The sequence below is a fragment of the Haliotis asinina genome, chromosome 6 (assembly GCF_037392515.1).
Source record: "Haliotis asinina isolate JCU_RB_2024 chromosome 6, JCU_Hal_asi_v2, whole genome shotgun sequence".
Classification (NCBI taxonomy): domain Eukaryota; kingdom Metazoa; phylum Mollusca; class Gastropoda; order Lepetellida; family Haliotidae; genus Haliotis; species Haliotis asinina.
The window spans coordinates 12490222-12503686 of NC_090285.1; the positions used below are offsets into that span (position 1 = coordinate 12490222).

Here is a 13465-nt window from a genome sequence, read left to right on the forward strand (position 1 = left end):
GATGGTTAGACTTGTTGACTTAGTTGACATGTCATCGGTTCCCTTTGTGCAGATAGATGCTCATGCTGTTGATCACTGGATTGTTTGATCCAGGCTTGATTATTTACATAGAGCTAGAATGTTACTAAGTGCAGCGTAAAACTAAACTCATTCACTCACTCACTCTTCATATGGCATCCTTACTGGATAGCGTTTGCCATAATTAGAAAATGCACCCCAGGTGTTACGATCTTTGAAATATCATTATTTAATTGCTACAACTGATATTTTATGAGGGTGTTACCTCAGCTCAGGAACATAGGGGTTCAGGGGACCTAAAAGTTATTAGTTTTAAGGATCCCGAACATTGAGGCTCCTGTGAAGTATTTAGTTGAAGTAATGGTGTAGAGAGCTGAATGTTTTTGTAATTCCTTTAAAGTCTGGAATGAATCATTGATCCTGCGGACTGATGGATGAAATGATGTACTTGTTCACTGTGAAAGAAACAGTCAAACACTTAGCAAAGTCATCGATGTGTTGTGGTACAGTGATTAATATTGCGTGTCTATCTGGATGCAGTGAATTTTCTTCTGCTTCCTTTCTCTACATTTGTGTGTGCTGGGTGCATGTTGTGTATCATGTAAAACCCTGTGTTATAGTTTTGAAAGTCTGACTCCTACTACATGCTTGCCATAAAAGGTGACTATGCTTGTCGTAAGAGGCGACTAACGGGATCGGGTGGTCAGACTAGCTGACTTGGTTGACACATGTCATCGGTTCCCAATTGCGCAGATCGATGCTCATGTTGTTGATCACTGGATTGTCTGGTCCAGACTCGATTATTTACAGACCGTCGCCATATAGCTGGAATATTGCTAAGTGCGACGTAAAACTAAACTCGCTCGCTCGCTTGGTGACTCCTACTAACCCTGTGATGAATAGAGATTAATTCTTTCGTTGAGAACTGATTTAGTTAATTCTTGTTGTTTTATCAAACTATGATCTTGAAAGAGCTTGGTAGTAATGTTGTAGTGAATATATTTTTTTATGAACCTTTGAGCTAACTTGTGTCTGCGGTGTTATCTGAATGTAATTTTTGAACAAAAAATCATAATAATCATGATGATGCATTGAATAACAGTAATAAGGTTTGAACAAACATCAGTGAGTTCAGTTAGAAAAGAACCTTTTTGTCCCCAGCTGTGTCCTGCTACGAGATGTTGTTTGCTGTTACCCTGCCTGGTGCTTGCCATACAGCAAGAAACAAATGCTGTGTGTCTTGATGTCAGTATAATTTGTTTGAGGAGTATATATGTTAGACTGAATCTTTGGTACCTTCTTGGTGCTACAATATTAGGTAGGTATTAATCCAGACTACAACAAACAGTCACTGTGAGACAGACACACACAGATGCACACCCAGTCAGATAGGCAGACATGTGTGCGTGCGTGCGGGCGGGCAGGCTTGCGCATACACGAACTGCAATATCCTGCAATGCAATGTGAATCCCCAAAAGACACTATAAATGTTCTCATTCCAGAGACGCCCCTGAGAACACAGATGGCAACGACACTGATAATGATGTCTTCCGTAGCGGTTCTGAATCACCCCAGTTTACACTTCCTGTAGGAGTTGACCCTAAACATCGCCGTGCCACAGTGAGTGGCGGGTCACCAACATTAGAGCGGCCCTCGTTGGTCATCCAAGACCTTGACCCTCCCACAAGGCCAAAGTCACAGTTCGTGAACTCTGCGGAGAAGGAGGCGGCAATGGCTGCCTTGGCAGCCTCGGAGAACAGACTCGGTGTGGCCAAGATCTGGGACGACAAGTCCAAAGAGATGTCGGAACTCACAGCTAGTGAGAATCAGCAGAGAATTGAGAAATTTGCAGCGAAAGTGAGTCAGCATATGACAGTTGATTCGCCATCGTCCACTACAGAGTCTCCACAGGCATCAGTGTCTGAAGGTGAGATACCACTCAAGACAGTGTAGATCACCACCTGAACTGAACTTAGAACTTTATTATATGGCTTCATTGGTTGTTATTGGGGACGTTTGGTACAGCCTTGTGATTAAAGCTTTCGCTCGTGATGCTGAAGACACGGGTCTGAATCCCTATGGGGGTACAATGTGAAAAGCTCATTTCTGGTGTTGTTCTCGTGATATTGCTGTAATATTGCTAAAAGCTGCATATAAACCCTATCTCTCTCTTGCTCACTCGCTGTCTCTCTCTCTCTCTCTCTCTTTCTCTCACTCACTCACTCACTCACTTATGTCTTAAGACTTATGTCTCCAGATTCTCCCGAGACTGTGGAGACCCAAGACCAGAAGTCTGTAGAGGTTCGGCGGCAAGAGTTCCGGGTGACCAAACCAACCCCTCACGTTCTAGAGAACCCCTACATATCAGTTGGACGTCCATACTCCCAGTCCAAAGAGGTTGTTTCAGAAGTAGCCACAGACAACAACCTACGTGACCAACCCACACTCATGAAGATTAAACGTATTGATTCATCTTCTCGGTCAGAGGTACGTGTGGAGCTGTGTCTTATTTTGAGTTATATTTCAGATACAATGCTTTGTTCTCATCAGGACTAGGTTCCCTAATCATCAAATGTACATGATACAATAGACCTTTCTTATGAGCATTTCATCTTTGAAATGTGGTCCAGTAATTCTTATCCACTTTCGTGTCAAAAGAAGTGTTTTTTGTTTGTCAGAACATATGTCTGTTGTCTATTTTTTTATTCAAATTTCATTCAACATTGTTTTCAATATTTTTTAAAATCGTGTGCAAAGTGAATATCACATTCATCAATAGTCACGACTGTTGATGCCATGAAATGAACTTAAATGCATTCTTTTTCTCACAAATTATCACAAATTTCAAACTTTGACTGGTGTCAGTAAAACGTTTTCTTGATCAAAACAACATGACAGGGTGAGAAATTTCCACTGCAACAATATATTTTGTACTACAGCACATTTTTGGAAGATATTCCTGATAAAATTATTTTTCCTGATTAAATACTTAAACTACAATTCATACATTCTTTGTTAATGAATAACAGAACAGGAAAATATCTTACCAGTAAATCATGTTTTGTGGTGATTTATCTAGAAAAATAATTATTATAGTTTGGCATGAAATGCATGTAGACCCTGAATAAGCTTTCATGATGACAGCTAGAAGTAGTCAATGTGAATGATGCATCACTGTGTATCACTGTGCAGTGAACAGGTAACGATCATGACCCGCAAGTTTATTTACCTTTCTGACCCAACACGGCCGCTGTTACAGGTCATTGGTTTCCTCCCTATGCAAGCAGGGTGGATTCTGCTGTTTATTTTCTTGACAGTTACAGAGACAGATTCTTTCATACAAATGCATAAAATCGGTGATTTACAATGTGATTAGGTTGTCTGACAAAATATCCACTTGCAAAGTTTGCGATTGATTGGATCATTGGATGTAGAGATAAAAAGTGTCCACTTGCATTTCATACCAAACCATAATTACCGATGATGATGATGATGATGATGATGATGATGATGATGATGATGAATAATGATGTATTGCAGGAAATGAAGTTGAAGGAAGAGCAAGGCTCACCAAAGGAGAAGAAACATGTCGGCTTTGCAGCTGACTGTAAAGAGGAGAGTGAGGAGAGTGTTAGGTAAGTATATAATGAGGTCAAGATTAACATCTCCATGATGAAGATGCAATCCGTAAAGATCCAGGTCAGAACTGATCTTCAGTAACCCATGTTTGTCGTGAGAGGTTTTGGTGGTCAAGGTTGTTGACTTGGTTGGTTCTTGTCATTGTGTCACAATTGTAAATATTGATGCTCATGATATCAATCTCTGGATTATCTTGGGAAGGGTCAGATATTTACAAACCCCCACATTGAATGTGGCTTTAAACAACAAACAAATGATGCAAGAGATTCCAACAATGAGTATCAGGTTATGTGACAAGTGTGTTAGTCTGTCATATTTATGGTTATTTAGAAGTGAGATCTCGTGAAATAGGGCACAGGTTAGTTTTGACGTCTTGAGCTACTTGAGACAACAAGCAGCACAAGTTCTTTAGATATAAAAGAAACCAGTAATTGTGATTTTAGATCCTAGATTCATCATGAATATGTTTCTAGCACAACAAGTATGCTTGATGTCAACCTCAAAGACATATTGACTTCATGGGGCAGTTGGGTAGCCTAGTGGCTAAAGCGTTCACCCATGCAAACCATCTGGGTTTGATTCCACACATGGGTACAATGCATGAAGCCCATTTTTGGTGTCCTGCGAGATTGTTTTGCTAAAATATTGCTAAAAGTGGGGTAAAACTGAACAGTCGCATTTGGCTTTCCTGTCCTATTGACCTGATATGCTGTGATGTAAATAAATACTGTTTAAAGTCAAACACTAGACAATGAAATAAGGCCACTTCGCTTAACTGTTTTTGCAGCTACACACACATAGTGGTGGGCGGCGTGGTCCAGAAGATACCTGTGGACAAGAGTCAAGTCTTTGTATCTGATGTAAGTGTTGTTGACAGTACAGTTTAATATCTTTTGTGTAAAACTTGCGGTATGGTTGTGATGGCATATGAGATTTTTTGTGGTAAGAAACAGAAGAAGATGAAAGTCATTTTTCAATGGAAATCCTTTTTTCAGTTATGTATATTTTTCCCTTCAGTCCCCGACTGTGAGAAGGAGAGCCAAAACTGGAACCAAGAGACTTGGTGAGATACTTATTGTCTGCACTCATCCTGTATTATTTTGCTCCTTTCTGTTCTCATCAGATTGTCATGTTCTTACTTCGGTACACAGCCCTCTCTGTCTATCTGTGCTGTTATCTTCTCAGATCACTATAGGATTGTGTAAGGTCTTGGCAAGGGGGACTGCCCTGTCTGTCTGTCTGTCTGTCTGTCTGTTTGAACATCATTCTGTCTGTCTGCCTGTTCCACTCCAGATTGCTCTCAGGTCAACTGTCATGTCTGTCTGACCAACTGTCTGTCTGTCTGACTGACTGTCTGTCTGGGATTTCTCTTACTGTAACCTGTTTCCCTCCAGATCGCCGTGTTTCATGTAAGGACCTTGGCAAGGGGGACTGTGAGGGTTGGTTGCTGAAGAGGAAGATGTCTCGTGGAATCCTCAGCAAGAGCTGGGCTAAGAGATGGTGCATCCTCAAGACCTCCAACCTCTTCTACTACAAGGAGAAGGATGTAAGTGTTTCAGCACTTTTCTAATGACATAAAACAAAAATTCTCTTCCATACTCATTACTGTCATAGTTCAAAGTTTGTCAGGTGGAAATTGGGCTCAATCTCACATGTCTGACTGAATATCTGATATCAGTGTTCACAGTGCCTGTGAGAATGTGTATCGGTTGGGGAATATAGGTAATTAGAGGTATGATATGTGGCAGGAATTATTTTCTACAACCATTCGTGGCATATTGCCATGGGTAAGCATCTTGACTTTTAGCGGGGAGTAACTCTGACATTGGGAAGACATTTTCATTCTCGCTGGACCAAGATTAGATTTGATTTGTGCATGGTATATTATTTAGATAAAATATCATGACAAAAAGAGTTATTTTTTAAATCTTTTTTCCCTTCCTACCAACCAGATTTATATGCAAGAGCTTTTGGCCAAGAAATATAATATGTTAATTTTTTACTGGCGTATTTATTGTTGACCTCATGTTAACCTGGTTTTGGTCTCACCTGACCTTGAGTTAGTCAACCTGAAGTTAACCCAGAGTTAATTAGACCATGACCATGTGTTGTCCAAGAGCTGACGTATCAATGACCTGATTTGGACAAGGTGTTATCCCATTTTAATCTAGTGTTGGACAGCCTTATGTTTAACCCAGTGTTACTTTGACCTTGATCTGGTGTTAAGTTTAAGTTTTAGTTAAATTTTATCCCACACTCAGCAATATTTCACCTATGTGGTGGATCTGATGTTGACCCAGTGATGATCTGACCTTGACCTAGAGTTGACCAAGTTTTGATCTGGCCTTTGAGTTTTAGTTTTTGTTTTGTTTCTCGATCAACTTTTGATCTGGCATTGACCTTGAATTGACCCATAGATATTGATCTGTTGTTTGTTTTGTTTAGGATCTGAAGGCAGAAGGGGTGATCCATCTGCCGGCTTTCCAAGTGTCACCAGCCACCGACATCAAAACCAAGAAGAGGTAAGTCCATGTTGGGCATAGTGTCTGTGGGTGGCACTGAAATGTGACTTTGTGTATGCATCAAAGTGCATTGATACATCTGTATGTGAGTTACTGTACGTCTGTATGTCCAATAATGCATTTTAATTTGTCAATAATCATTTCATGTCTACGAAAGTACATGAGTACTCACCAATTCATAAGGGTATAACATGAATTTTTGAATACACTTTCTTAGTACAGTACAGGTTCTAGTACTTACTTTTCAAGTACATGTCCACCTAATCCACTGTGGCTAAGTGGGTTAGGTGACTGACTGTGTGTGCTAGCAATTAGATGCCTCACTCTGAGGGTATGCTTTCAAATCCTGGATGGGACTCAACCCCCAAAGTACTAGCATTTGTAAAGATGTTACATTATAGGTAGCATTGTGTAATCAACTCATAAGGGTACAGGTGAATTTGGTCCTGTTAGAAAAAAAGTGCAAAACTACATATGAGTCATGTAGATATTCCATAGCTATGGAAAGACTGCCCATTTAGCCAACCAACTGTTAAATTGTCAAGGGGTTTATGGTAACCAATATATTCAAGTATGTGCCCATTGTGATGTAGGTTCTTTTCTTATTTCCAACATGGATTCATTGTGTACAATGCTATTACATAATACTGGAATAATTATAGAGCCCCCGGCAAGACGGCTGTCTAACATTTGAAAGAAAGCTATATCAATATGTTTATGCTTTGTGTCAGATAATGTCCAATGTCCCCTTGCCGCCAGACCATAACAAATATAAACTCTTTTGGCTGCTGTTGTTTTGAAACTATAGAAACACATATACTTGAGTGAAGCTGGGTATATATTTATTCTTACAATGCACTGCTGTGAGACAAACAGCCTTGACCTTGTGTTTGACATTACAGTGAGAAGAAGATTGGTGACTGTGAGTAGAGTAAGGGGCGTTTGTAAATATGGGTGCAAATAACTTTGCATTTTGGTGGAGAATAAAAACAAGATTTTGGAATTAATCATTTTGTGCAGGGCAGAGGAAGTTTGGATTTTCGCAAAAAAATGTATTCTGGAAAATAAAAAATTACTTTGGTAATTTTGTATTTTGTTTCCTTCCTGCCTTTAGATTTTCTGAGGACAAAAATCTGTAAAACATGAAATATAATTGGGCTGGCATGTAAAAATAATGTGTATAAGAACTACACGTGCAGCTGAGAACTGTCTAGTCTTCAAAAATAAAACAATCCCAGTCACCCCACCCAAAAATCAGACTGTAGCTCCAGGACTTGACTGCAAACAGTGACTCATCTTCTTCAACAAAGCTCTCCAGACTGGATCTGCCAGTTTGATAGCCAGACATCAGATGAGGAAGTTAAATCATTGAAATTTATTTGCAGTTTCACAATACTGACGACAACACATCTGCAGTTACCTTGAATACCAGTATCTCCATTACACTGTTGACCTAAAACCTGTTCAGTTGATAGCTTTTATAAAGAGCAGACTGAAATCTGTTGTACAACATCTATATGTATGCTGTAGTTTAAAGGAAAATATATTCTCTTCACAGGTTTTATGAATTTGTCTGCTTCCTCAGACATTCCTTGAAAAAAAGTTAAATAGTAAAAATGATTTGTACAAATAAAGTACAAGTTGTACACACACACACACACACACACACACACACACACACACACACAAAGAGCTGTATAGACTTAACAGCAAAAGAAATGTTTGTTTTGAAAAAATGATATCTCATAAAAATAAATTTTCATGTTTGTCTTCTGTTTCAAAATTGCTCCCCCCCCACACAAAAAATACACACACACACACACACACACACACAAAAGTTGCGTTTCTTTTACTGTTCAGTATACTTTTTTATGGCGTATTAGACAGCTGTATTTGTGTGTCTGTCAGTCGTCATGTTGCCATGGTTACAATATGTCTGTTTTCACTCTTGGCTGCCATACAGTGAGCATAGGTGAGTACGGAGGTTCACAGGGTTTTGTCAGCTGAATAATTGTGTTCCATTCATTGGATATTTGTGGTCTGTTCAAATATCATCCTAAACATTAGTTCCATTATGCGGTGTCTGAACTAAGACTCAACCTTGTGACTGTGTCTTCTCACTTGTGCAGCGTGTCATATTTCCATCTAGTTGTCACAACCATACATACCCATGAAGATCTGGGTTAGAATTGGTCTTCAGTAACCCATGCTTGTTGTTACAGTTGACTGATTGGAGAGGGTCTTCAGACTCACTGACTTGGTTGACGCATGCATTTCGATGCTCATGCTGTTGATCACTGGATTGTCTGGCTCAAGTGTTTACAGACCATATACAGTCATGCCCTGTTTATCTGAACACTTGTGTTTTTCTTGAAATTGTCCAGATAAATGAATTTCCTGGATATCTGAACCACAGACCACACGTACATGTACAAAGACACATACAAAGAAACAGTCATAATAGGCAAACATAATAATTGGTATTTGCCTGTGCAAACATACTGACAAGTGCTCAGCCATCTGGATATACAAGATGAAAATGCATATAATTTAGCATTTTGTAACACTAAAAATGACCGTTCAGTTACGGAAACCAGATTTCCGAGCAAGTGAGTAATTTTACAATGTTGTGAATTCATTTAAAAGAATTTTTGTTCTAGACGTGAGTTTTCCAGATATTTGAGGTTCGGTCAAACGGGGCATGACGGTAACTGGAATAAAGCTGAGGGCTGAATCAGTAATCACATGCAGTCTTTTAGGAAATGTCAGGAAATTAAGGAGAGACACCTGGTTTAGCAACCCATGCTTGCCATAACAGGTGACTCTGCTTGTTGTAAGAGGCTATGAACTGGATCGGGTGGTCAGGTTTGCTGACTTGGTTGACACATATCATCGGTTCCCAGTTGTGCAGATCGATGCTCCTGCTGTTGATCACTGGGTTGTCTGGTCCAGACTCCAGATTATTTACAGACCGCTGGACAGGGAGTACTAGATTATTTCACTTTCATTTTGAGATACCTGCCTCTGTTGCCTGTTAACTCAAATACTAGAAACCTCATTCCATAGTATTTAGGTATGATATCAAAATATGAGTCTTAATTCAGACACTTGTTGTTTTAGTTACGTTTATTTATTTCAGTCTGTCTCCTTGTCTTTTTGAGGAGCAGGTGTATATCGTTCTTGAGTTTATTTATTGTTGCAGACTGTTGTTCTGAGAGTACTACTCAAAAGAAGTTTAGGAACACAAGTTTTTATGTCATGTTAATCCATAATGATCTTTTAGTTATATTAGTAGCCTAGCAGTTAAAGCGTTGGCTTGTCACAGGTTTGATTCTCCATAAGGATACATTTGTGATATTGCTGGATATTGCTTTGAGCTGTGTAAAACCTTACCCACTCACTTAAGACTTCATGTGTCATGATCTGTCCTTAACTTCTTTTGATTAGCACATCTGCATGGCTGTTAAAGTGGTATTATCAATGTTGTTTTTGTTCTAAATACATGATACCCGTGAAGGTCCCAGGGTAGAATAGGCCTTCAGCAACCCATGCTTGCCATAAAAGGCGACTATGCCTGTCATAAGAGGCGACTAACAGGATCTTGTGGTCAGGCTTCCTAACTTGGTTGGCATATGTCATCAGTTCCCAATTGCGCAGATCGATGCTCACGTTGATCACTGGATTGTCTGGTCCAGACTCGATTATTTACAGACAGCTGCTATATAGCTGGAATATTGCTGAGTGCAGCGTAAAACTAAACTCACTCACTCACTCTAAATACATGACATCAATCAGGGAATAGGAACCTAGTGCACACCTGTAATTGATATTTCAATGGTGCTTTGTTGTATTATGAGAGAACATTCCAAATATGGAATCACAGGTTTTTTTAAGGTGTCCATGTATCAGATATTTCACCTGTTCATAATCACATTGTATGGAGAGTAAAGTATTGAGTTCATATAAAGAGCTAATAATTTAAATATTCTTGTTATTTTAACAAAATATACATTCATGGATAAATTTCTAGTTTTCATCATCGTCAATTTTTACATCTGATGTGGTATTATTTAACAGTATGAGAAGTAAGGTTTTGTGTCTAGATCCACTTTTTCTGGAGGAATGGGATAGCCCAGTGGTTACAACATTCACTGTAGGGTTGATTCTATAAAAGGGTAAAATGTGTGAAGCCCATTTCTGGTGTCCCTTGCCGTGATATTGCTGGAATATCGCTAAAAGTGGCGTAAAACCAAACTAACTCACTGACTCACTTTTTCTGGATTTAGATCCAGATTTTTTTCAATGGTTTGCCTTTACCACACTACTGCTCACACAAATACAAGTATTGTACTGGTGGCACTGTTGTTGAATGTACATCAAATGATGATGATGATGATGATGATGACGATGATGATGTGACAGCCACAAGTGGACATGAGTCATTTGCATCTTCGCATGTAAACTGTGTTGTTATTTCAGTGCCTTCAAGATACACAACCCAGGCACCACCTTCTACTTTGCATCAGAAAGACAGGATGACATGAGCAAGTGAGTGACTGCAGTGCAGTGTTCATATCAGCATCTTGTCTTTCTCTCTCAGTCCGTGGGGAGGTTGGGGTTGCCAAGTGGTTGAAGCGTTTGCTCGTCACGCTGAAAACCCGGGTTCGATTCCCCACATGGGTACAATGTGTGAAGCCCATTTTCTGGTGTCCCCCTTCATGATATTGCTGGAATATTGCTAAAAAGCGGCGTAAAACTAAACTCACTCACTCACTCACTCGCAGTCCGTCACGGCAGTACTGGTAGCACAGTCATCTAGAGTTGCAGTTGTGCTGAATAGGGCGGTAAAGGATACATCAAACATTTGATGGATTGCAATTGTTGAGTCTCCGATAACAACTAATCGATGATAGAAACAAAAACTGTCAATGCATTGATAGTTTATGCATAGAAACAGATAAGGGACATTTCAATCATACCTTGTGAAGAAACCTGGAAAAGAATAAAGGAACACATGTTCTTTCATGTGTTCCCTTATTAGTTTCCAAGAGTATATGTTGGACTATCGATAGTTTAGTCATTGGCTAAACAACCCGTGAAGGTCCCAGGGTAGAATAGGCCTTCAGCAACCCATGCTTGCCATAAAAGGCGACTCTGCTTGTCGTAAGAGGCGACTAATGGGATCGGTTGGTCAGGCTCGCTGACTTGGTTGACACATGTCATCGGCTCCCAATTATGCAGATTGATGTTCATGCTGTTGATCACTGGGCTGTCTGGTCCAGACTCGATTATTTACGGCCATATAGCTGGAATATTGCTGAGTGCAGCGTAAAACTAAACTCACTCACTCACTCACTCACTGATTGACTAAACAGGAAGTACTAGATTAATTCACTTTGATTTTGAGATACCTGCCTCTGTTGCCTGTTAACTGTTAACTTGATCTGGATTAACTGTTTCTTGTTATTAATAGATATGGAAACTACGCCACCTTTTTTCTGTTTCATATCAACATTTCATATGATACAATTAGAGGAGAAAAAAAAGCTATTGCAATAGACTACTATCAGTTCAAATGACAGCGATGAATGATTCAAAAACTCAAAATATTGATATGTCCACAAATTGTAAATAAGACACGTGTCCTGAAACCTACGTACTAAACAGCATCTGAAATCTGACGTTTTATGATCAGTCATGGAAAAAGTCGTTTAAGAAACTTTCATGTAATATTGTGCTATTTTTATGCTTCACACCAAGGGTTGACAAACTGCTGGTGGTCTTATGATGGTTTCTACATGCATTAGATTAGACTTTTGTGCCTCTTCTCAGATGGATGAACAAAATGGGCCTGGCAGCCATCAACTTTGATACTAGTCGAGTTATCACAACAGGGGGCTTCATCAAGCCAGAGCCACGCTCACCCCATCCCATGGGGGTACAGAGTAAGTCCTAATATCATCATCATCACCACCATAATACACTGTGCACTAACATACGCGTGAAGATCCATGTTCAAATTGGTCTTCAGGAACCTGTGCTTGTCGTAAGAGACGACTAATGGGATCAGGTGGTCAGGCTCATTGATTTGGTTGTCACACGTCATCGCTTCCCAGTGGTGCAGATTGATGCTCATGGTGTTGATCACTTGATTGTCTGCTTGAGAATCAATCATTTACATACCGCTGCCATATGGCTGGAATATTGCTGAGTGCAGCTTAAAACTAAATTCACTCATGCACTGTGCATAAACAGTACCTGCTCTTAACACATCTATGTATAATATTAGTAGAGTGATAGGATCTGGTAGAACCACTCAAGTGCGCCATATTGCAGTCTTATAAAATCTATTATCTCATATTACTATCTCAGTTACACCCTGGCTACTATTACAGTATCCAGGGTATTGACTGGGCTTGTTCCACCATGCAGAGTATCTCACTGTACTACAATCCTAACTACAGTCTGATCACAATTTCTATCACAATCAATCTTCTCCCCTCAGATATCTACTACTCTGAGTCTGAGGATGAGGGAGACGATGCATCTGTTGGCAGTCAGATGGGCAGTCAGATATCACTCGTCAGTCAGTCATCCACCTGCAGCAGCAACACCTTGTCAGGACCTTCAATACAGGAAGTAGGTGGCAGCACCTCTACCCTGGTGCCAGCTGCTGAACCATCTGTACCTGTAGAGAAAAGACGGAAAGGTAGGTGCAGTTGTAGATTGGGTTCATTGAACTGGACATGTGAAGGTTGTTTCTTATACAGTCATCTGAAGGTCAGTAGGTGAAGGTCATTTCTTGTTCCAGGGACCAACAACATCATCCTGGTCAGTCAACTGCTGTTTGACCCGATCTTGATTGTCAATACGTTCTTATGACATAATCATATTTGAAACATCAGTGCCAGTGAACAGTCAGATATCTACTCAGATTCTGTATGACATACAGTGGAAAACAGTGGTGTAATTATACAAAAAGAATCGTGGAAAGTCAGAGATAACAATAGTTTTTTGCCAAAAAGATAAGCGTTTCCTTAGCAGCACATACAACAAACACGATTTGCATAAAACATGCAAAAATTATTTGTTGTCTTACACTGAGCAGCATATATATTTCTGTCATGAGGTGTGAATCTAGCCCTGATTTCTCAAAAGAAACGTAAATCTGATTTTTTTAGTTAAGTCATTTTTCACTCAAATCTGAGAAAATGCAGAAAGATGCATTTCCCAAAATGAACAGAAGTCAATATTGGCCTCTGACATGGTAGACAATTTGAGTTCAT

General features: G+C 39.7%; 1 protein-coding gene across 2 annotated transcripts in view; it reads left to right on the plus strand.

Moving 5' to 3' along the window:
- The window catches only part of LOC137287455 (connector enhancer of kinase suppressor of ras 2-like), a 69667-nt gene that overhangs the window by 42172 nt on the left and 14030 nt on the right, over positions 1–13465 (plus strand). For both annotated transcript variants that reach the window (XM_067819762.1, XM_067819763.1), the window contains exons 9-18: positions 1521–1945; positions 2276–2505; positions 3559–3653; positions 4445–4517; positions 4675–4720; positions 5052–5203; positions 6103–6179; positions 10659–10727; positions 12012–12124; positions 12685–12888. In XM_067819762.1, the coding sequence (XP_067675863.1) occupies positions 1521–1945; positions 2276–2505; positions 3559–3653; positions 4445–4517; positions 4675–4720; positions 5052–5203; positions 6103–6179; positions 10659–10727; positions 12012–12124; positions 12685–12888 (1484 nt within the window). The remainder of the gene's footprint in view (positions 1–1520; positions 1946–2275; positions 2506–3558; positions 3654–4444; positions 4518–4674; positions 4721–5051; positions 5204–6102; positions 6180–10658; positions 10728–12011; positions 12125–12684; positions 12889–13465) is intronic.